The sequence below is a fragment of the Podarcis pityusensis genome (assembly GCF_964106645.2).
Source record: "Podarcis pityusensis genome assembly, chromosome: Z".
Taxonomy (NCBI): domain Eukaryota; kingdom Metazoa; phylum Chordata; class Lepidosauria; order Squamata; family Lacertidae; genus Podarcis; species Podarcis pityusensis.
In genome coordinates, this window is record NC_138044.1 from 30,016,704 (window position 1) to 30,038,684 (window position 21,981).

Consider the following 21,981-nt stretch of genomic DNA (forward strand, 5'->3'; position numbering starts at 1 on the left):
ATGCTTCCAGCTGTGTGAATTGTATTTTTAAATGCAAATACAGGGGTACCTTGGTACTCGAACAGCTTGGCTCCCGAACAAATTGGCTCCCGAACTCCGCAAACCCGGAAGCATGTGTGCCGGTTTGCAAACACTTTTCGGAAGCCGAATGTCTGACGCGGCTTCCACAGCTTCCAGTTGAATGCAGGAAGCTCCTGCATCCAATCGGAAGCAGCGCCTTGGTTTTCAAATGGTTTCAGGAGTCGAACGGACTCGCAGAACGGATTACATTTGAGAACCAAGGTACCACTGTAATCAAATAATTTTTAGGCAGCTGATTAGCCACTGTGAGATCAGGATGCTGGACTGGATGAGCGTTGGCCTCATTCAGCATGTCTCTTCTTATGTTCTTATGACCCCTTTGGTATGTTGCAGCAGGGAGCTTCTTATGTTCTTAGGAGTGTGCATCCATGCAAGAAAAACTGGCCTCAAAATTGCAGTGTATGATTTGCTGGAAGGCTTGTGCTATATCTGCACTGGGCGCAAGTCATGAAAGGATTAAATACCAACGAGTGGGGACTTGCTGGCAATTCACATAGTTGTTCCAATGAACCCTTCCTGCTGTTCTGACTGTTGCAAACAGAGTTTGGTTTGCAAAATTAATGCTGCCATGCTGCTTTGTCAGGTCTGCACAAGCACACTGATGTTCTCTGCAATGAATTAGTCATGAAATTAATACATTTGTTTCTAGTTTGCCTCGGTCACTCAGTGCCTTGTGCAGAGAGACAAATAGCACAAACCACAAATAGGTTTGGGAATGAGAGATCCTTCCTGGCGTCACACTCTTCATGCAATTATTACACTTGAATAAATCAGCAAAGATTGTGATTCTTGTCGTCGCTTAAAGAAAAATCAAAATGGGAGATTAAAAGAAAAAAACAGAGCACAGGGGTTGCCCACATTCATCCCAAGTAAAGAAGAGCAGCAAGTTATTAGCACTTTAAATTACCTCCTACAGATAGCGTGTTAAAGATGACATCAGAGGACACTTAGCTGGAGGAGGAGGAAGAAGAGGCTTTGGCTCCCTGGGGGTGGGGGCAGATGGGTACCATTGCTATTCTAAGAGAACACAGGAGAAGTTCATGGTGAGCTCTAGCATCTCTTTTTAAGAAAAATAGCACTGCTGCCCACTCTGCCTTCAGCTCAGACTGAAGAAAAGCCCTGGTGGGGAGGCTGCAATTTTGAAACAGATGTGAGCTGTTGAGAAGACTAGAAAGGAAAAACACTTTAAAAAAAATAATCAAGCTTTGCAACATTTAACTAATTTTGAAAACTCTTCTTGCTGCTGTTGTCATTATCGTTGTTATTATTACCATCTTCTAAACTACGAGTTTGTACTAGGACATTTCCCCATCAGCACTTAGGGGTATCTGTTCGTAGTGGTGCCTCCTTTCAGCTTGGAATTGTAGGCATGTACAGACCTTTGCTTGTTGGTTTTGCCTGGAATGCCAGACCAGAGGGAGCATGTTCTCTATGTCCTTCTTCCCAAGAGCCAAGCAGTACTGCTGATTGGTTCCTGGAAGTAAGGCCTGCCCAGGCAACATGGTAGCCAGTTGAAGCCGGTGGGCCCGGGGACTAGGCTAGCGCCCTCCTCTCCACTATCACATGCAGGGAACAAACCAGGCTCTCTGCTATGTGGAGCCAGGCACCAGGACTTGCAGATCTGCACAGACTTTTAGTTTCTGTGAGTTCTGATTCCAGTATGGGCATATGAATACCTCTTAAGTGGTAGGTGCCATTGCTGTACTTGTATTGTTTTACCAAATTGGACACAGTGGGTTAACTCGTAGTGGGCATTATTTTCTATAAATGCATGTGCAAAACGGTAAATGTTGTGATATCGCAGCCCTAAAGGAAACCAATTCAAGATCAAGATGTCTTAATTTTCTTTATTATTTATGTATGTGTTTGCAAATAACAACCCTGAGTTATTTCCAGTGCAGGCTGAGTGATCATCACTGCTTTCCTGCAAAGGTTTTTATAAGTGTATGTTAGCTGGATTTACAGGAAATTTTTGTACACTATCCATGGCCCTTTGAGACTTGCATGGCTGGCAGGAGGGCTGCCTTTCTGAATGTGCAGCTTTCCCCCTACTGAGAAGCATAAAAGATTTTGCAAAACGGAAGGCTGTTAGGAGAGATCATGGAAATCATTTATGGTATATCCAGGATAGCTTCCCGAAAATAAGACCACTGGGCACGCTGTTCAAAATCTGCTTTGGGATTGTTCCAGACTTCCAATAATTCATACAAATAGACAGACAGATACTTGGCATCTCTGGTAAAAATGCCAGGGCCCACTGCAGCTGACCCTAGCAGTCACCTTTTTAAAATAAAAATTATGGCCTGGTATTGAGGAGCACCAAGCCAGGTAGATACAACTTCCATCCTTGATGCCTCTGATCTCCACTTCCAATGTAACATCGTCAGTCCCCAGGTGCATTTTGAGAAAATGAAGACAGTGGCAGCTGTAGCTCCCTGACCTAGGGAGACAACTTGTATATTGCCCCCCAAAATAGGACATAGATTTCTGCAAATTCCAGGTTCTAACCCCACCATCTCCAGACAGGGCTGGGAGAGACTCATGCCTGAAACCCTAAAGAATCGCAGCCAGTCAGTTGTGATCTGAGTCTGTATTAAGGTAGTTTCCTACATTCCTATGTATAGTCAGGAACACTGTGAATAGGAGACCTATGTGCCTACTCAGTCGGCTTTAGGGAATGGTCATAGCTCAGTGCTGGAGCATATGCTTTTGATTCAGAAGTCCCAGGTTCAATCCCTGGCAACCCCAGGTAGGGCTGGGAATGCCCCTTGTCAAAAATCCTGGAAAGCCACTTTCAGCCAGGGTAAACGATACTGAGCTGAATGGACCAGTGGCCTGACTCTGCACAAGGCAGCTTCCTGTGTTCTTTTGCTGCCTAGGTGCTCATATATTCATTCAATTTTTATTGAAAGTTTTCAACATAGAATACAATAAAAGCCAAACCAATCTAAGAGAGATAGATGGGGAAGAAACCAAAATGGTAGAGAGAGAAAAATAGAGAAAAGAAAAAGAAAAGAAGCAGGAGAAGATAATAATAATAATGTTAAAGAGCTTTGAGGTAGTATTATTATTTCTCTCTTTTCAAATTTTATTTATTCAAGTTCTGAACCACCTTTCGTCATTCAAGATCTGAGGATGGCTTATCACAATTATACCTTAACCCTTATTCCACACTCAGAAGAGTGAAACCTCCCAGCTCTCGCCCAGTGCTCACTGCTGATGGGCAAATTCAAGTCCCCTCCTGCTCTCCCTACTTTGGGCTTTTTTATCTTCCAACTGCTCACAGACCAGACAGCCCTTCCAACTGCAGGACACTTTCCAGCAAAGGACTGTCATCGATGTGGTAGAATACATGGCTGTTATAGTTTGGGTGGATGCTTGCCAGTACCAGGGTTGGCAGAATAGGAGGAGGCTGGAGCGGCTGCAATCTATCAGTTCTGTCTGTCATCACCCACCCCTCTGCTGCTGCTTACCACCACCTGTCCCTGACACTGTTTGCTGCTGTGCACCTCCACCTGGCACACTTGTTTGAGCAGGGGCACCAGCAGTGTGTGGCTGAGGGATGACATGATAGAGATTATGAATAAGGTGTGATGAAAGCACGTAGGCAGCAGTTTTTTTCTTCCCTCTCGTAATATTCAGAACTGGTGCTATACAGTGGAACTGAATGTTTGGGAGCTTCAGGGCAGACAAAAATAAAGTACTTCACAACAGCCCATTGGGATACATTTCCACAACATGTAGTGATGGCCACCAACCTGGATGGCTTTGAAAGAGGATTAGCCTGATTCCCCGTGAATTTGACTATCCATGGCTACTAGCAACAATGCCCTATGGTTCTGCCTGCACTTTCAGAGGCAATATGCATGCACACCATAGGCATCTTTGGCTACCTTGAGAACAGGATTCCGGATTAGATGGGCCTTTGACCTGACCTAGCAAGGCTTTTCTTAGGTTCCTATCAGAAAACAGCTGTGGGCACTTTGCCCAGGACATCCTCAAACCAGGCACCGATCCAGATTTTTTAACCTTGCCTGTAAAAATGTAAACAGTGAATGGGACAAACAGCTATTGGGGAACAGGTGTATCCTACAGGTTCATCAGAGCTATAACTGGTTGTGGCTTCATGTTGACTCTAAATTATTCTGATGGGATACCCAATCAGCACACACAAAAGCTAGTCATACTGTGCTTCGTGTACCAGGATATTCCTTTCAACAGAGTTGCCCCATTTGGCCTGTACCTTTAGCATCAGGGACCTGTGGCCTTGCTAGGTGCTAAAGTTGCATTTTGAACATGTGAGGGATGTTGCATGGGTATTGTGAGTGTTTGTGAGTGCACACCTGGCTTCCTGTTTGTATAAGGCCTTATCAGCAATTTCCTCAGAACAAGATGACAGCAAAGTGTAACTTTATATAAGAAATAAAACTGGACAGTGTGCAAAACAATAATAAAACCTAACAGTCAGGGTCCGTGAAAGCTTCAGGGCTGTCACTGAGAAGGCCTGCTTCTTCTGCATTGTCACCAAGTCAGCATCATGGAACAGCCAGCATGTTTTCCTTTGAAGATCTTAAATATCATCTTGGTCTATACAGTGGTACCTCGAGTTACAAACTCCGCTAACCTGGAAGAGTTACCTCAAGTTGAGAACTTTGCCCCAGGATGAGAACGGAAATTGTGTGCCAGTCGTGCAGCGGCAGCAAGAGGCCCCATTAGCAAAAGCATGCCTCTAGTTAAGAACAGTTTCAGGTTAAGAACGGACCTCCGGAACGAATTAAGTTCGTAACTAGAGGTACCACTGTACTGCAAATGTGGTCTGCTAGGTATCATGCTCCTAAGTTATTCAGGGCCTTAAATGTCAGAAACAAAAGCTTGTGTTTGGCTCAGTAGCTAATAGACAGCCCGTGCGTATTTTTCAACACCAGCATAATATGTGTAAAGTAGAATGTCTTCCTATTAAGCACCATAGCAACAGAGTTTTGCACTAGCTGCAGCTTCCACACCAGACACAAGGGTAACTCCACATATACTGCATTACAGTAGTCTACTTTTGCTCTAAATGAGGATTTTCCATAGAAAGTGTGAAAAGCTTAGTGTTGGCACTAAGGCAAGGGGTTATAGTGGCTTTGGATAGAAAAGAAAGTTAATAGGATGAAAAGAGGTGTGTGTTTTTCGTCAAAGTCCATTAAGCAGGTGGAAGGCATGCACACAAAAGCATGAATTGTTATGGTTCACTTCTCAGCTGCTAAGCTGTCCTGGGCTTATTCCTCTGTTGTTGGCTTGACAAACCTAAGCAGGCACCGCATGAAATGAGATCAGCAAAATCATGTCAAATTATCAAATCAGAGAAAACACATAGAGCATCTCTCCTGTCGGTGATCTTCATTTACTTTTTTAAAAAATGCCACAACAGTGACAGATGCAGCAGTGGGGAAGGCAGACTGCAAAGACTTTATATGTTTGGAAGGAGCACGCTTGTTATTCCTGCTTGCAGTGGCAGCTTAGTCTCCCTGTGTATACATTTTCTTCTTGACAGAAAACTTAAGAAATGAGTATCTGCCAAGCTCCTTGAGACATTATGGCCTGGATCGGGACAATCTCTCTCCCTGAATCAGCTGTTGGCGGAGACTTCGCCCCTGCTTTCTGCAGGGATCAGCTGCATGTAGGAACTCATTTGTGCAGCCCATCCACCTGCATCTATAGGTGCCCCACACATGACCTCACATAGGACGTCAGGTGTGGGGCTGGTGGGTGTGAAGCAGTCTTGGAGGCCAATCAAGACCTGTGCTTGGCCAAATTTGGCCCAAAGACTGGAGGTTCCTTTCTCACGCTTTACAAATAAGGAACATTGAGGAGGTACAGAGCTGGCCTCCAAGCCATGGTGCCCTGATCCTAGATCACAATCCTGACATGTAAGAGTCTCCTCAGTGATCATTTGATGGGTGCATGCCTAGGGCTGATTTGGGTGTTTGGAAAGCTTGTTTGTGATCAGCCGTTCATTTTTCATGTTCAGCTTCTGTTTTAGGAAGTGTTCAGAACAGACAATATTGTTACATGTTCTCTTTTAAAACCACCCAAGCAGTCTTAATAAGCTTTCCTAGTATACTATTTGCAGGGTGGTGTGGGGAGAAGAGTTTTGTTGTAATTTTATTCCAAGCCTTCAGTCTACTGCAGCTCTATTCTTTTGCAAAGCAATTACAGCCACGTGAGCGCCCCTGTTTTGAGGTGCTTTCTAGAGATAGAGCTGCCTAACATTATAAATGGCGAGTCACGAACAGTTTGCAAACCATATTGGCCTTCCATAATGTGATTTATAAATAATGTTTTGACATCAAATTGTCCTTCAGCGCTATGAGTCCCTTGCTGTTAAATCATTCCCACCCGCCCCCTGCCCCAGCATAACAATATAGGGGATGCAAAGTGAATCAAATGAGGTTTTAATAAGAAATGCCCTTCTGCATATAATGGAAAATGCATCAGGAACAACAGCTGGAAAAGGCTCAGAAAATATGTATTCATTTAGAGATGTTGGGAAGGTGCTCCTGGTAAGAGTGGCTGTTAAAAACCCTTCATATGGCATCCGTGTGTGTGTACACCAGAACTCCAGTGAAGCTGAATGTCGGAAGATTCGTGAAAATTCCAATTCCTTTTGGAATGAGTCCAGAAATATGCACGACGGATGTCAAAGCTTAGGGTGAAAAGGCGTGTCATTAGCATTTGATGAAAACTATACAATGGACGTACATCTGTGGGAAGGCTATTCCACAGCTTAAGGGCTGTCACTCTCTCAGGCTGCCACCCACCCCAACATATTTATTTAGGGTGGCAGAACTACCAAGAGGGCCCCCTCTGCCAGTTTTAACACCCAAGAGGGTCTGTAGAGAATGAGGTGATCTTTCAGATATTTCGGGCCTAAGTTACTTTAAGACTTTAAACAGTGCCGTAGCTACGAAGGGGCTATCCGGGGTTTTTTTGCGCTGGGTGAAGCCTCAAGAGGGGGCAACATTCAAGCTCCCAACCTGTGTGTGTATGTATGCAGATGTGAAGGGGGATGTCAAACTGGGTCTTTGAACCAGGTGAAATAAAGCCTATTTTTGCCCCTGCTTTAAACATTACTGTGAACACTTTGAATTGGGCCTAGAAACAAACTGTGCAGCTGTTTTAAAACAGGGGTTATGCAAGGGATGAATGTTTAAATGAAACGGGTTTGAACAACTTCAATTCAGGGTGATGTTCATTGTGTTATTAAGAGACATCCTTGCTGCTATTAATGACAGTGACCATTGCATAGAATATAGGGTGGGAGAGAAGGTGAATAATTATATCATTGGGGTACCAGCCAGGGCAAAATATGAATTAGCAAATGAAGGATGCAAGGCTATTTTAGCAAAATTCCCATCTTTACATGGGGATTTAATAGCTTATACTGTACAGAAAATCTGTTCAGGCCTCAAAGGAATAAAAGGAGGTTTCTATAATTGGTCCAAGGAAGTTTGTCCTCGGGAGGGCTGTAAGTCTAATTCTAAATGTCACTAATTCTCATCTCACCAGCATCACAACTCCAGGCATCTGAAACTATTCCTGCCCCATTCCAGAAAGAGAGACAGAATTTCGTTTGCAGCTTATTACAATTCTCTTCTGTTTCAATTTGCCCCCAAGGGATAAATGTGACACAGTGCAGTTGCCTTGTTTCTTCAGGCTTTTATTTTAAAGGAAAGGAACCTAGGAAGAAGCACAGATGAGTCAGGCCACTAACTCAGCATCTAGTTGAGCACTGGGGAAAGGTTGTAACTTAGACAGTGCCAGGTTCAATTCCCAGTATCTCTAGGTAAAACTGGTAGCGTCCCTGGCATACAGAGAGGGAAGAAAGTGGATGAGTATTGAAACTGTAGTAACTGATTGAGATTCAGGCACTGAAGAACTTCAAGTTTATAAGGTTGTTGGGGGGGTTGATCGCTTGTTTTGATATATGAAAAAATAATGAAGAGTAACACTCTACGCCGTCACTGTCAATGAGCATTTCTTTGAGCTTAAAAGACAAGTGCAAACCACAGGAGGATCAAAATCCTCTTCTGTTACGCTTCTGGCATGCAAGCTTCACTCTACCCTTTAAATAATCAATGGCTTAAGGGACTCTTTCTTTGTTTGTTGGTTGGTTTTCTTTTCTTTGCAATCCTCCAAGTTGTTGGGGTGGGGAATGGTATTTCATAACTCAGGCCTGCCCCACATCATAGGACCCCCCTTTTATTTTAAGTCTGACCGATGGCATTGCTTTCAGTGAGCAAAAATTTAAAAAGCAAACAAACCAAAGTTTAAAACCAAACAATAGAACAACTGTGAATCTGTGTAATGTCACAGTTGCAACTAAAAGCTGGAAATGGTGCCTGCCTCACAAAGTCAGCTATACTGTTCCACATCCAGTCCAGTACAGTGGTACCTTGGTTGTCGAACTTAATCCATTCCGGGAGTCCGTTCGACTCCTGGAACCATTCGAAAACCAAGGCACAGCTTCTGATTGGCTGCAGAAGCTTCCTGCACTCAGTCGGAAGCCGTGTCGGAAGTTCAGCTTCCAAAAAACGTTCACAAAGCGGAACACTTACTTCTGGGGTTGCGGCGTTTGGGAGCCGATTTGTTTGACAACCCAAGGTACCACTGTATTAATTTTCAAATGGAAAATGGTACTTAAACCAACTACGGAAAAACAGTGGTGGTGACAGAGTAGTCTTTAGCACTCTGAAATGTATCATTTTCTCATCTTCTGCTTTCTTTACTCTTCTGTTAATTTTTTTTTATGTGATAAAGGACTGTAGCCCACTGCTTAAAGCCAATTGTCTTGTTTTGTATCGATCTGCCAGGCTTCCTGGGAACTGTTTCTCTTTCAGAACAGGTTTTAAATGCTTTAAACGAACAGTTGTAGCAGGGTGTGTATTTGTGTGTTTAAAATGCCTTGTCTCTTTTTTCTATCATCAGATGGATGAACCGTTTGGGTCTTGCAGCCATTGGTTATACACCTGATGACAAGGATATCCGACCCGATGAAGGTAAGGCCATCATCATTCTTTGACATCCATCTGGATGAACGGAGACATGTACAGAGTGGGGTAGAGAATCCATGACCCTTAACATGCTTGCTTACAAGTGAGCTTAGGGATGCTTTAGGAATTCATTCTTTGTGAATGCCTATATAAAACACCATATATATATATATATATATATATATATATATATATATATGCAGATCAGTGCTTACGTATCCATTGAATTTCCCACCTCTCCAAACGTTGTAAGGAAGTTCACAACATGTATTGAAAATAGGCATTTAAGCCAGTTTTTTTGGAGATAGTGGGTTATACCCAATGCTAGACCTACTCAGAGTAGATCTCTCAGAGTTAATAGATATCACTAGCTTAGTAGTGCACCTAAATGTGGGAACAGAATGGTTAGTATTCTTGGTAAAAACAGGTATAAGTGATGTGAATTACAAATACAATTACAATAGACAGATTTGTGCATCTTCAAGTAAACCATAAACACGTAGATAGGGGAACTGTGCTGCCCTGCTGGCTTTATCCCCTATGTCTATGTCCCTTCTGGTAATCTCCTATCAGAATATCAGCACAAAAGAAGAGCCTGCACATACACAAATGCATGGCCTGGAGGTGGAAAGAGAGAGGTTTCTCTGTCTCATAACACTAGAACTCATGGATATGCAATGAAGCTGAATGTTGGAATATTCATAAGAGATAAAATAAAGTACTTCCTCACGCAACACATACAGGAGGCAGTTATGGCTACTAACTTGGAGGGTTTTCAGAGAGGACTGGGCAAATTCATCGAAGATAGGGCTATCAATGGCTGCTAGCCATGATGGCTCTGCTCTGCCTCCACAGCTGGAGGCAGCAACGCTTCTGTGTGCCAGTTGCTGGAAACCACAGGAAGGGAGAGTGCTCTGATGCTTGGATCCTGCTTGGCCACTGTGAGAGCAGGATGCTGGGCTAGATAAGCAATTGGCCTGATCCAACAAGCTGCTCTTGTGTTTTTTATAACTTGCACATTCGGGGACAATTACCAAGTTGCATAGCTACACAGTAAGCTACAGCTTACTGTGGTGTTTTGAAAAATGTTCCCTAATGTAGGACTCATTTCAATGGCAAATGCAAACACTTTTTAGCAGATTACTGGAGTGAAAGTGACCAGGAAGATATTGATGGCTCATTAACTCTGAAGCAAGAGGCACCCATAACACTTTGCGACACCTACCACCGAACACCCTCGGTAAGTTACATGAGACATGCACTAGGCTACTTCTGAGCCTTGGGCTGTATTTATTTATTTTTTTAATCCTTCTGGCTTTTGGAAGAGTGTCTAACTGACATTGCGTTGGATGCGGACTAAGTTAGTTGCACATAGTTTCCATTGAAATAACCGAAACCGGTGGTGCCATGACTAAATTGCCCCATTAGTTCCAATGGGACCCAGCCTCAAAGAACTTTGTTGGGATTCACCTACTGTAAGTAAAGGAGAGCAGATAAGTATTTCTACTGTAAGTAAAGAGAACATGACTATACCTAATGGACCAAGAGTAGTGCTAAATAAAAATATATTGATAAAGAAAAAACAAAGCTCTGGCTTTGTTAACTTTTATGCAGAAATTCCCATATGTTCAGTCATGCTTAATGGACTTAGGAGCCCTACCTTTTAACCTGGTGAATGGTGAGCCGTCTGGGCCAGTAATGGAAAATGGAGTAGGGTGGATCTGCAGAACCGCCCTCCTGACATCTGCATTGTTTAACAGATGGGGATGGAGTAGGGGTAGGTGGAGGCAAAGTTGGAGCTGTGCGAGTGCGTGCACTGGCAAGGCTGCTTTCGTTGCTCCAGTGCTGCCATTGAACCTGCACAGCCCCAACCTGGATCCCGCCCTGCCCCATCCAGGTAAACCCCACACATGGTTACCCTACTGGTCTGGTCCTTTGATTACATCAGTTGGGCAAAACAATAGAATGCTGAAGGGATGAGCATGACCCCACAGTATCATCTAGTCACATCATTACAATTATTTATATACTTTGTCTTCTCTCGCTTTTCTTTCATTATTGATCTCAAGGCAGAAGGCATGTGGTTCCCAGGGCAGGGGCGCCTCCCATCCATACCCAGATTTGCTTCAGCAAGGCAGTGGCATCATGTGGGGTATTCCATGGAGAAAATAGGAGTGTTGGTTGGCAAGGAAAAGATAGGTATAAAAAGAGAATTCCCTGGATGTCAAGATCCAGGTTTTGACCAAGTACTCTTTGGTGAGAGAACCCCAGTAGAGATTTTAAATCATGAAGTATATAGCAAAGTACAGTGTGGAAATATGCCCTTGTGAGTTCCTTCCAAAGTTCCCCTCTTCCCCTAGCATAAAAAGAGCCCACGTTTGTGTTTTTTCCATACTTTGGTCAGAAAATACAGGCAGTAAATCTTGACTTACAGTCAAGTTACAGTTACAGTGGTGAAAGTTCCTAAATGATTGGTATAGGAACACAACAATGGCTTGTAAGAGCCATGTGGTTTGAGCTGCAGCAACCAGCTCAAAACCTCTTCTCACACTGATTTTCTCTGGTAGACTGAGCTACAACAATAGACTTGATTACATTACCTTCCTTCCAAGGTGAGAAAGGGAGTAACCTAGCTCAGCCTAGCATGACAGCTTATACTATGGTATTGACCCCTTCATGCATTAGACTTAAACGTGCTGGTTATGTGAGGTTGATTATCCCACAGACCCCTTTTCAGACATAATAACAATTGCATGCACAATTAATGAACTACCCAAAGACACATCTTGACTCAAAGGTATCAGTGCTGTCAGAAGTGGCTTGGTTAGTATGTCGGCTGTCATTTCTTTGGTTTGACAGTCGGCCAATTTAACAAGTCCATCGTGCATCACCTCACACATCTATTGGTATTTCAGCCCAATGTGTTTGGTTCTCACATGAAATTTCTCACTTTGAGATAATTTCAAACAGCTTTGGCTGTCTTCCATCAGTCGGACAGGTTTCTGCCCACACAACCCAAAGTCCATAATTAGCATGGAAAAAGACTACACATTTGGTACATTAAAAATTGGTTTACTTACAAACCCCTCAATGGTCAGGTTCATGTGCTTTTTCCATACATGAATCAGAAAACACAGGCGGTAAAACTTAGTTACGGTGGTGAAAGTTCCTAAACTATTGGTATAGGAACACAACAATGGCTTATAAGAGCCATGCTGTCTGAGCTGCAGCAACCAGATAATACATTTTATCCTCCTCCCATAGGACAGGTAAAAGGAATTCACGGTTGGAGAACTGGTGGCCCTCCAGTGAGATGTGGGAGACCAACTCCCATCAAGCCACAGTTAGCATGGCAGAAAGTGGGGGGAAATGGGAGCTACTGCAATCCTATGCATGAATAACTAGGAGTAAGTCCCATTTAACTCGGTGAGAATTACTTCAGAGTAAGCATGCATAATGTTATGCAGTTAATCAGTATTCCAACCATCTGGAGATTTTTTTAAAAAGAAAATTTTCTTTGATCTTTGAATAAGCTAAAAAGAGTGACGTTAGGAACTGATTGAAGTTTGGAAGTTGCAGTTCACACACACACACACAAAAGCAAATTCTGCCAATGCTAAGTTTCCTAATTATGCGAAAAGCCCCTGGTGTAAGAACAGTTCATAAAAGAAATAATGAACAGGTAGCAACTCTTAACATGACTCTGAATTTCTCTTTTCATGCCTGGAGAGGAAACAGTTCACTGACAGCTTAGCAGAGGGCCACATTCTCTTCTGGGCAACCTTCCAGGGGCCACATGCCAGTGGTGGGTGACAGCAGAAGCATAAGTGGGCAGAGCAGCAAATGTAATGTTTACCTCCCCGCGATAGGCTGCTTTACAACCACACTCACCTCTCTCTTTCCGCCAGCCAGCCAAGCAAAAGGCATTATCAGAGCTCCAGGGCACTTTCCAACCAAGGAAAAATACTCAAAGGGAATATGAAGCTGGGCCACTGTGGGGTGTGGCTTAGGGATGGGGAATATGGCATGGAGTATCCTGAGGGCCAAACAGAGATACTTGGAGGGCCACATCTGGCACCCAAGCCTGACGCACAGGGTTGCACAGCAGCCGCAGCTGCTTTTGCTCCCAGCCTCCATCTAACCCAAGAGCTTCAACTCCAGATGTTTTGGTCAGTATTGAAGAGAGAGACCAGGAGAGAGAGCTGGAGAATGGGGAATAGGCATTTAGAAGCTTTCTAGAGGGTGCTCCATAATTTACACAATCTCACTTATGCACATGGGGGCCCAGAACATAAGGGGGGGCTGTATATGTGTGATGGTAATGATATATTCTTTCATTTGCCAAATGTATCTTGACATTTTTGGAGGGTGGGAAGGGTAGAAATCTGCAAAATAAACTGTTTGAAGCCATAGTGATCATGTGGTTAATAAGTATGTTCGTGGATAGTCTACCGAATGCGTACAACCTGCTTTTTAATTTCCTTTCCTTTTACCTGTGTTTTTTAAGTTCAGATAGGACTCTTTCTGTATTTTTCTTTCAGATTTTTCTTCAGCGTGATTGATGTGGTCCTCACACAGCCTGAACCAAAGGGAGAATGACTGAGGCAACAGCATCACATGGGTGAAGCTCAGACTGACTTTTCACCCATGTGATGCTGTTCCATCAACTGGGATGCAGGTTAAGCCCCTCCCTTACTGTTTTTCCCCAATATTTTTTTTTTTCATTTTCTCTCTCTTTTCCTTTTCAGAACTTAGCTGAAAGAATTTGGATAATGTTCAGCAGTCCCTTAAAAATAAAAAAAATTCTGCACTACAATGTTCACATGTTGCTTGCCCCCTATTTTGTTGGAACATTTGTTCTTTTTTTAAAGAAAAGAACTGGAAATCCAGTTCTGACTTCTTCTGAGGAGGCTTTAAAATCTCCCCTGCAAAGCAACATTGAATTGCAACTACATTAAGCAGATCTCAAGAAAAACTTCTTAAAAACCTGTGTCGAAACAAGAATAGGGAGTGGTTGAGGATGTTTTCCAACAAAGGGAAGTGATTGTGATTTTCAAATCCGCACATCAGATCTGCTGGTTAGCATTAATGTTAGATGTTACTTTAAAATGTGCAGTTGCCACCACTGTTGATGCTTCTGTGGTTGCTCCTAAGCAGTAGGATGTCACAAGATTTCCACCCATGTGGGATGCTCAGATGACACATTCAGTGGACTTTGAAGAGGGTTAAATATTCCCTGTGTTATTGCTAACCACGTTGCCACAGTAACTCATGTGGGTAGGAGAAGGCTTTAGATCAGGGATAGGAAACCTGTGGCCTCCAGGTTACAACTCATCCATCATCCCTGATCATTTCCATGTTGGTTTGGGGCTGATGGGAGTTGGAGTCCAACAATACTTGGAGGGCCACAGGTTTAGATTTCTTACCAAGACAGAAGCAACTCTTGAGGGCATCAACTATCACACTGGTAACAGAATGACTAAAGAGAGGAGTGTAGGTTTTATTGTACAGCACACACTGGGTTTTCCCTTTATGTTCCCAACACTGTGTCACGTAACAGACTGTTTCTAATTATTTCCAGATGAATTCTTCGAGCCCATTCCCTGAGCCTAAACAAGGACGACACTTCTCCAGTGAATCAACCTATTCTCATTCTTCTGCGGAAGATTCCCGGCAGGATGCGGCAGCGAGCACACACTCATCAGGTTGCAGACCTCCCTACAGAGAAAGGCGTTCCTGGCAGGATCTCATTGAGACCCCGTTGACCAGTTCAGGGCTCCATTTTCTGCAGACTGTCCCTCCTGACCCAGAGTACACGAGCGGACAACCCGGGTCGTCACCAGAGAGGCGGCGACAAGCAACGCTACCAGTCCAAAGACGACACAACCATGAACAGGATGGCCCTTTCCCATTGGTGGAGTGCCACAGAGGCCACAGCTCTCATGCCAGACCCCAGAAGCAACGTAGTCAAAGCCTCCCACGAAACAGAGATGTCCGAGCGAAAAGCCGCGTAAAACCCAGTGGGATAACAGAAGAGAGATCTGAAGAAAAGCTGCCTGTTAGAAGGCAAAGTAGCTTGTGTGAAGAAGGTAAGAAGGGCTCCTGGATTGGTGGTTGAGGGTACCCGGGTGAGATTGTGGAGATCTACTGCCTGCCAGAGCAGACAGAGCTTAGGTAGATGGGCCCCAATAGTATGCAGGAGGTTAGAATGCTTTAACAGTCAAGCCTTCTTCCCAGGGAACTCTTTGAAGTATAGCTCTGTAAGGGGAATACGGGTCCCAGGATTCTGTAGGGGAAGCCATGACTCTTTCATGATGCTTCTGTTAATGTACAGTTAGATGGGTGCCTAATTTTGTTCCCAAACCCCCCTCCCCCAATTCCACTGAGTTCTACAAGGGGCAGCATTAAGACTAAGGCGTTGATTGTCAGCCCCACCTCCTGGACTGGTTGTTAGGAAGGCAGGCAGGTAAGAGCTAGCTGAGGGTGGGCCAAGGTTGCTGGGGCAGGGTTCCACCTGCCCTCCACCTGCAGCCTCCGGTGCAGACTACTGTGGTTTACAGGCAGACCTAAAGCTGAATAACTGCTTCAGAAAAACAATAACTGTCCTGTTTTGGCATAAATTATTCTTGTTTTCTGTCACCGTATATTGTTATTACACGCACAAATAAAGGAAGCTGGATTTTCTTTCAGAAAACGCAGAAGAGCGACCACAGAGTGCAGATGGTCTGCATGAGTTGTACAAAGCTCTGGAGCAAGCTAGTCTGTCAGCATTTGGAGAGCAACGCCCTTCCACCAAGCAGGAATACCGGAGGTCCTTCGTAAAGAGAAGCAACGACCCTGCTATCAACGAAAAGCTTCATCACATCCGAGCTCTCAAGAGTACTTTAAAAGTAAGCATTTGTCCTTGATATGCTGCAGCTGCATACACACATAAGACTAAGCTAAGCCATGGCTTAATGTGAACATACAGGCTCCCAGGGAGGAGAACACAGTCATTTTGCTCCTCCCCAGTCATTCTGAAATTGCACAGCATGGCAGCTAACCCAAGCTTTGCCTTACTGTGTTGTCTGAACCTGGAGTCATGCTTAAGATCTCTCCTGCACCTTATTTTTGGCTACAGTTCAGGGTTAAGGAGGAGAGAGCTTAACCAAGAGCCAGGGTTCAGAAAATACATTAAGTCAAACTTTGGCTTAGTTGCCACACTGAGAATACAGGACTGAGGGAAGGAGCAAAGGGTGACAGTGAGCTCCCTCTCTGGGAGCCAGAACATTTCCAAGTTACCAGTAAGCCATAGTCCATCTTTCCAAGTTGTACAAACCAGGCCTCTGTATGGTATTGCGTCAACATGAAAGACCAGTGTAATGCTGTAAAACTTGTTGTGAATGAACAAGACAAACATTTCAGAATATTTATTGGACAGATTATCCTTTTGCATATTGCTGATTTCTTGAATCCCGTCCCTCGTCCAAGGACTTCAAAGTAATATATGTAAGGTTCCACCCCATCCCCATGCTATTTTCACCATGATTCTGCCACGTGAGTTGAGTGGAGAGGGAAGGGAAGGGATTGGACCAAGATCACAGAGAAAACTCCACTGGCTGAGTGTTGGTTTGAGTGAGGACTCTGAAGTTCAACTCCCTGCATCAGATTGACTCTGCTCTCTGCTGTGTACAGAGATATGCATGACTGTTGAAACCATTTCGAACTTCCCTAGCTGTTCAGAGTCTCAAAAGCATAATGAAGTAACCACAAAACTGGATGACTGTATAAATCATGTAATACCTCATGCCTGTTAACAGAAAGCCTTCCTTTTAAAAGGATTCTTTCTTTTCACCTGGGTGTTATTTATTTCTTAAGTAAAACGTTTTTGTTGTGCCATTTTGTTTCAAGTGGGACCCTCAAGGAAGATGACAACCATCCTGAAAACATAATGTGTCACTAAAACACCATAAACAAAACAGTTGTAACCAGCAGCGATAACCAATGAACCAGTAGTTAAAAAATAAAAACAAATTCCAAGAACCAGGGTATCACATTCTCAAAGAGCATTCTCTGACACTGGGACAGCCAGTGTTTTCTCTCCAGATGCTGTTGGATTCTAATTCCGATCAACCCCAGCCAACATGGCTAGCGGCCAGAGATGCCAATGGGAGTTTCGGTGCATAAGCATCTGGAGGGCACCATGTTGGTTCGCCCTGCTCTAATCATAGTGAAAGTGTAAGTGGAAGGAAGTGAAAGTGGAAGGAAGTAAGCATGGGGGCATTGGGACGCGGGTGGCACTGTGGGTTAAACCACAGAGCCTAGGACTTGCCAATCAGAAGGTTGGCAGTTCGAATCCGCATGACGGGGTGAGCTCCCGTTGCTCGGTCCCTGCTCCTGCCAACTTAGCAGTTCGAAAGCACGTCAAAGTGCAAGTAGATAAATAGGTACCACTCCGGTGGGAAGGTAAACGGCGTTTCCGTGCGCTGCTCTGGTTCACCAGAAGCAGCTTAGTCATGCTGGCCACATGACCCGGAAGCTGTATGCCAGCTCCCTCGGCCAATAAAGCAAGATGAGCGCCGCAACCCCAGAGTCGGTCACGACTGGACCTAATGGTCAGAGGTCCCTTTACCTTTACCTTTTAAGCATGGGGGTGGGCACCATGGCTAAATGGGTGGAGCACATGCATTGCATGATGAAGACCTCAGGTTCAATTCTCAGCATTTCCAGTTAAATAATGATGTTGCAGGTGATAGGAAAGACCGCTGTCTCCTGGAGACTGTTGAGAGCCTCTACTCAGTCAAAATGGACAGTACTGAGTAGACAATAGCCTAACCTGGTATTAGGTAACTCCTGTGTTGATGGGGCACAGAGTTTCCTAAACAGGTGCCACCACTGAGAAGGCTCTATATTAGGTTCTGGGAACCTTTGGCTCTTAAAAATGTTTTTAAAATTTTGCTGAACAACAACTTGCCTCGGCCTCAGCAAGCATATCCAATGGTCTGGGATGATGGAAGTTGTAGTTTAGCAACATGTGGCGGGCTAACGGTTCCCCACGCCTTCTCTTTACCCCTGTGCCCATCTGTTGCACCTGAGATGAGATAGGTGTTTATTTGCATCAGCCAGTAGAGATTGCAGTTTGTGCACAAAGTACATATGAACATGTCACCTTCATTTTAATGGCAGCCACAATTAACATATGTGTCATTTTCCTGTCATCCACTTACATTGGTCTGTAAAGACAATCAGGTCATATCAGAAGAGCCTTTTTCAGATATCGAAGTCCCAAAGAGTAATTGTCACTTTGAACTGGGCCCAGAAACAAATTGGCAGCCATAAAATTGGTAAATGTATTCATAATTCAGGCTACTACCAGCAGTTCTTTGCATTTTTCACCAGCTGATGTTTCCAGATGCTTTTTTTAAGCCAGAGTACATTACAGTAGTCTCATCTGCAACCAAAGTCCATTCAACTATGTCAAGCACTACCGTGTGTAAATAGGGATTAGGAAGAAATGGGGTTTAGTTTGCAACCCTACATAATTTGCACTTTCCAAAACAATACTGTACGTGAAACGTGTCCATCCTTCAAAATTCACACTTCTCTGAATCTTGCAGTGCAGTTCTCAAGCTAAGAAATGTGCACACAAATGCATGTACCAGGGTAAAGTGTGCATATAAAAGCATAGAATACTGAAAGTAAGATACAAAAAATGGCTTGTTAGGGAAAACCGTTTTGTAAAAATGTGCATATTTAGCAAAATTGCATAAGAAATTTATGCAACTAAAACTAAAATGCTGATGAATTTCCAAGAGGACCTGAGGGGGGCAAGGTGAGGAGTGAAATATTCATTCTGATGAAGAAATGTGGAAAACTGAATGTAAGATTGGAAAATTAGAAATTAAGAGAAGCCGAAATCGACAAATTCACCCAACCCTAGCTGAAACTGTGACAAGCGTATAACTCCACACTTAAACAGAATGTTGTCTTTCCAACCTCTGGCAGGCAAAGGAAGGAGATCTTGCAGTGATCAATAACCTGCTCCATGAGCCCAACTTGACATCCAAGAAATTCAAAGAATGGAAAATGAAGAACTATGAATTTTTCCTGGACATTTGTGAGTACGGCGCTGTTCTGAAAACCCAAAACGGAGCCTCTGAACTTGCAGCTTCAGCCCCTCTGCTGACACACACTCATTCCTTCATTGAAACGCACGTCTGACAGGATGTAGCACTGGGAACACTTGGGGGCGGAGTGAGCTAGTGGGGGGACGATGAAAAATCCATTGTGACAAAACACTGTAACCTGTGTAAATAATGTACTCAGCTGTATTGTAAATAGATTGGATAAGAAAACTCGTGCCACAGGATGCCTATTGCATTGCATGTTAAGACAGTCTTATTTTTATTTTATTTTACTTTATTTTATTGGATTTTTGTTTTGTTTTGTTTTGTTTCTGTTTGTTTGTTTGTTTGTTTGCTGATTGGGTTCTGCATTAGAAAGAAGTGAAGTATTCACTGGCATAATTGAAACCCCAGTTATATTAATGAGTACTGTACTAAAGTTGAGTATGGGTTAAAGGAGCTCTCTTACCATTTTATATATGTAGATGTACTGCATGTAGCCATATCTATATATATAAAATGTAACATGAAATATTATTTTTAAAAAATACTCTGAAATGCCCATCCTCATATATTTCTTTTCTTTTCTTTCTTTATTTATTTATTTATTTCTCTGTCTTTTTTCCAAATTGAAATTTTAAACCCTAAGAGCATACAAAAAAACAAAAAAAAATTAAGAAAAGTAAAGAAAAGCATTGGCCACTCCTAGGGAATGAACATTTAAATGTTCAGCATTTCCAGTCAATCGTTGCTACTGTCTTTTGTGAGCATAACAAAGGTTTCAAGTAGCATGGAAATGGTAAGCTTAAACCCTTTTGGTGTGCCTTAAAATGTATAGCGTCTATATCCAGGAAAATGTTACGTTCCCTTTTGCCTCTTGAGGCGTAAACTGTACATGCCGTTGAAACGCTGTGCTATTTTTATAATAACGTGCCTGTTTTTCAGAGGAAGAACGGGCATAGGCAACGCACATGTGTATGGGGGGAGTGCGTGCTCATGCACATGGTATGGAAGGGGGCCACACAAAGTGGCCCGTTCAGTTCTGCTGCTACCTAAAGCAGCTTCCGGACGCTTTTGCACCATCACGGGGTAGTCCACAAGACGCGTGCCCTCAATCTGAGAAGACGGTAGCTATTCCAGTTGTCGGCGTTTATCCACTGTGAATTTAGTGCCACAGACCTGTGAACCACAAGATTCCGATACTGTCTATTGCTGCCTCAAAACAAAGAACGAAGGGGGGGGGGGATGTCTGAACTGAAAACCGTTGTTTTCTATATGTACAGTGTCTGACGGAGTTAAGCGAATCATTCGTATTTATGACTTAAGTAATGTTTACTGGAATAAAAGAAACAAAGAGACCACTGGAAGTACTCAGGACTTATAGTGATTCACTATAGAGAGAGAGGGAGAAATCGGGGCCTCCTAGATGAACCTTGTTAGCATTCTCCCAAAGGCCTACAGAAGCCTTTTTCCGGTACTGGCATAAACTGCTAGCAGTGAGCAGAGATGGTCCAAGACATTTGGTACCTGACATAGAATATCTAAATGGTGATACAGATATAATAATAAACTAAGTAACTGACCAGTAACAGCACAAGCCTATATCTATCTACTCAGAAGTAAGATCCATTGATGTAAATGGACCTTACTCCCAGGTATGTGCATATAGGATTGCAGGCTTTGTGCCCTTAATTGGCATCCCCAGATTTGCTTCCTCAGATGGGCCATGATGCCCTTGTCTCGGACAGATCTGGTAGTAAGCGCTGCAAGACAGTATAGAACCATAAGTAAAGGTGAGCCTCGCAGCCAGGAAAAAATACCATTTGCTTTAGTTCAAAAGTTTAGAAACCATTTCAGTATACTTGTTTACATGACGACTGTTAAAAGCACTTCACCACACTCTCCACACTGTTGTAGAGTCTCCATTCATTCGGAAGGAAGCTTTGAATGGAAACCCCATACAGCCTCCAGAAAAGAGTTGGGAATGTGTAATAACAGGGCTTGGTGGGATGCCATACCCATGTTGCTTACCTGTTGCCTTTGGCAGAGCAGGTAAACTCAAAGCATGGTGTGGCACTAGCAATGCATCTCGCCATCCTAATGTCCAGATGGTGTGTATGTGCACAGATATGACCAATAATGTGTAACCCCTCCCCATAAACATTACATTCTAAAGAGTACCTCTGCTGGGCATATTCACTTAATACTCTACATGCATATATCCCATATAGACCTGGGGTGAAGAACCCGTTGCCCTCTAAATGTTGTCAGGCTGCAACTCCCATCATCCCTGGCCATTGGTCATGCTGGCTCGGGTTGATGGGAATTGGAGCCCAACAATATATTGAGAGCTGTGGGTTCTCCATTCTTTATTGCACCAAATGTGTGGAGACCAAGGGTAGGGGTACGGAATGCAGGCACGATCCCTATTATGCACCGACTAAGGCCAGTTTACTGAATTCCGCACAGAGCATTTGATCGGCAGCATTGTGTTGGATGACTTAAGCCTAAGGAAAAGAATGGGATTCCTATTTTTAAAAATGAAGTTCACTGTTGACAATAATACATGTAATTTATAATGAATTATCCGTGAAAAGTAGGTGTTTTTCAGGTGTCGTTGAACTACAGATCCCATCATCCCTGACCACTGGCCATACTGGCTGGGACTAATGGGGATCCAGCGTCCAGCAATATCTGGAGGCGACAGTTTCAATGGCTATCCTTAATGCAAACATTCTTTCCAGTAAGGAATGGCTGCTTTT

At 43.5% G+C, this 21,981-nt stretch overlaps 1 protein-coding gene across 2 annotated transcripts in view; it reads left to right on the forward strand.

Annotated features, from left to right (window-relative positions):
- Positions 1-20,586, forward strand: part of LOC308468814 (connector enhancer of kinase suppressor of ras 2-like) — a 317,637-nt gene extending 297,051 nt beyond the window's left edge. The window contains exons 20-24 of one of the 2 annotated variants that reach the window (XM_080991239.1): positions 9,052-9,122; positions 10,256-10,356; positions 14,698-15,205; positions 15,807-16,006; positions 19,101-20,586. In XM_080991239.1, coding sequence (XP_080847365.1) covers positions 9,052-9,122; positions 10,256-10,356; positions 14,698-15,205; positions 15,807-16,006; positions 19,101-19,316 — 1,096 coding nt within the window. In that variant the 3' untranslated portion in view covers positions 19,317-20,586. Of the gene's footprint in view, positions 1-9,051; positions 9,123-10,252; positions 10,357-14,697; positions 15,206-15,806; positions 16,007-19,100 lie in introns of both variants that reach the window. The other variant, XM_080991238.1, reaches the window with a different exon arrangement.
- The last annotated feature ends 1,395 nt before the right edge of the window (positions 20,587-21,981 follow it).